The sequence below is a fragment of the Cebus imitator genome, unplaced genomic scaffold (assembly GCF_001604975.1).
Source record: "Cebus imitator isolate Cc_AM_T3 unplaced genomic scaffold, Cebus_imitator-1.0 Scaffold315, whole genome shotgun sequence".
In the NCBI taxonomy this organism is placed as follows: domain Eukaryota; kingdom Metazoa; phylum Chordata; class Mammalia; order Primates; family Cebidae; genus Cebus; species Cebus imitator.
The window spans coordinates 2555204-2557829 of NW_016107630.1; the positions used below are offsets into that span (position 1 = coordinate 2555204).

Genomic DNA, 2626 nt, shown 5'->3' on the forward strand with positions numbered 1-2626 from the left:
CAGATAAAGTCAAGGTTGAGCACTGGCTAAACTAAAATGTTCAGTCAACAAACATTTGCCAACTACATACCATGTGCCGGGCCGGCACCGTTCTAGGTGCCTGGAGTTATTACCAAACAGACAGGGTCCTTGCCCTCGTGCAACTTAAGATGTCCAAATATCCATGTAGAGTTAAAACTGGGGAGTGCTCTCGAGGGCCTAGGACATAGTGCTTAGGAAGGACATAGAGGGGGCGTCGGCACAGGCTTCTTTCCAGGGTGAGATCTGAAGGGCGGGAGGCTGGGGGAGGGCCTGGGGCCGCGCACCGCAGAGGCCGGCGGCTCCGGGCAGGACCCGCGACAGAGGCCGCAGGGGGCGGAGCCGCTCTCTCCGGGTTTCTGGGGTCTCCTCACACTCCCGCCCGCTGCGGCACCTCTCCGGCCTCCAGGGCGTGTCACTCCAACATTCAACTAACCCGGTCCCCAAACGTGAGCCCAGGCGGGGTGCCCAGGCTCCGTGGTGGGGAGGAGCCGCAGAGAGAACGCGGGCGGCCCCTGAGGGCGCCCTGTCTCTCGCGCGCGGGGGTAGTCACCTGAGCGGCTCAGCACCTCCCACTCGTGGGGCCCGCAGAAAATCGCGGCCAGGGCCGAGAGCTCCTCCTGCACCGGTTCCGCCATGGCCGTGGGCCCAGCCACTTCAGCGCTTCCCCTTCCGCTGCCGCCGCAGCCGCTGCCTCCACCCGCCAGGAGCAACACCGCTCGCTGCCACCCGGGGGCGCCCCGCGCCTCCGCAGCCGGGCGGATCAGGGGCGGGGCGAGACGGGTCGAGGGCGGAGCGAAACGGGCTGGGGCGGGGCGAGACGGGGAGGGCCCTTAAAAGTTCCGCCCAGACGCTCCTGCTCATTAACAACTGACGCGAAGCTCAGCCTTTGGTTTGGGGATTTTCTTGGAAGCCGAGGTCCAAAGCCTCAGTCTGCAACCGAGGCGACCGCCCAGCTTACCCGTGGCTCTTCTGAGTAAAGGGAGGCCTCCCAGCAGAGCCTGAAAACCTCTAAATTTGGCCGCAGGCTTCGAACCCTGACCGTCCCCGCCCAGCCTTGGGCTGCTGGGGTGGGGATGAACTGGGCTAAAGACACTTGAGAGTTAGGAAGAAACAAACAAGCAGGGAAGTGGCCGGGAGACGAGGTGAGACCTTGCCCGGTTCCAGTTGGAACTGAGTGTTGGAGAAAACCACAGTTAACAAAATAAACAATTCTCTGCCCCCTGGAGCTGTTAGCAACCCAGGCGTCTGGAGGTTGTTGCTAACCCGGAAGAGGCCTGGGATACTAACAACCTGAGGATGCCTGCCCAACTGGTACTGGCGCCGGGACTCGACAAGGTCGGGATTCCGGGGCCTCTTTCCCCTTTTGGGTGCAAAAGGGGAGGATCAGGACCTGCCAGTTCTGGCTTCAGGGTTTTGACTGGACGGACCTGGATTCTTGGGAACTGTGCGCCAAAGTCCTGGGAGCAAAGTCGTAACGCTCCTCGTTTGTCTCCTGCCTTCACAGGGGACAGCCCAGCTGAAAGCGGCCAGTGGGAATCCTTGGCCACTGAGGGTATGATTCAAGAATGTAAACGCTAGCTTTTCAGTGTTTTAGATTTTGTGATATTCGATGCGTACAATACAATGTGACTCTTGAAGCTTAATAATGAAATTATCATTCTTGAGTCCAGCTCCTAAATTTTAAAATGTGAGCAATACCAATAGGGTAACAGGATGAGCAATCCATTCTGTTTTGATCATAGTGCACAAGATTATAATACTTATCTGCAGTAGGTCTGTCTCTAGGATGTTTGCCTGGTCTTTTTGCTTTTCAAGTAACAATCTAAAATTTGGCAGCCCCCAAAAGCAGCTGGTCTTGCTCATGGAGTTCTCACAACTTTTGTTTGTATGAGAAATCACATTTCATGAGATAAATCAGGGAATTTAGATTGTTATGCAGTGACTCCTGTCACTGACCTACAGAAGTCATGGCAACGTTGGCTGATTTTAAGACCCTGCATCCATTCACCATTACCATTCCCACTGATGGTAAAAAGGAATTTGATAAAGGAAAAGATACTGGCTGTAAAAGAATAAATGTTTAATTTAAAATATCACTAAGTTAATTTGAAGTACAGTGTTACTATTAAAAGTCAAACAATTTGGTTTTCAACTTATTTACTGAAAATAATCTATAAAATAGGCCAGGCACAGTGGCTCACGCCTGTAATCCCAGCACTTTGGGAGGCCGAGGGAGGCAGATCACCTGACGTCAGGAGTTCAGGACCAGCCTGACCAACGTGGTGAAACCCCATCTCTACTAAAAATACAAAAATTAGGCCAGGCATGGTGGCTCATGCCTGCAATCCCAATGCTTTGGGAGGCTGAGGAGGATGGATCACCAGAGGTCAGGAGTTGGAGACCAGCCTGACCAACACGGCGAAACTCCGTCTCTACTAAAAATACAAAAATTAGCCAGGTGTGGTGACAGGCACCTGTAGTCCCAGCTACTCGGAGGCTGAGACAAGAGAATTGCTTGAACATGGGAGGCAGAGGCTGCAGTGAGCCAAGATCATGCCGCTGCACTCCAGCCTAGGCGACTGAGCAAGACTCGATCTCAAAAAAA

At 54.0% G+C, this 2626-nt stretch overlaps 1 protein-coding gene and 1 long non-coding RNA gene across 4 annotated transcripts in view; one reads left to right on the forward strand and one right to left on the reverse strand.

The window, feature by feature from the left end:
- The window catches only part of RWDD3 (RWD domain containing 3), a 14794-nt gene extending 14066 nt beyond the window's left edge, over positions 1–728 (reverse strand). For all 3 annotated transcript variants that reach the window (XR_001817843.1, XM_017503790.1, XM_017503791.2), the window contains exon 1: positions 572–728. Coding sequence is in view for 2 of the 3 variants with exons in the window: in XM_017503790.1 (XP_017359279.1) it covers positions 572–656 (85 nt within the window). In the remaining variant the exon portion in view is untranslated. The remainder of the gene's footprint in view (positions 1–571) is intronic.
- Positions 729–852: 124 nt separating this feature from the next.
- Positions 853–2626, forward strand: part of LOC119467653 — an 81516-nt gene continuing 79742 nt past the window's right edge. Inside the window, exon 1 of the long non-coding RNA XR_005196200.1 lies at positions 853–1163. This is a non-coding gene — a long non-coding RNA (uncharacterized LOC119467653). The remainder of the gene's footprint in view (positions 1164–2626) is intronic.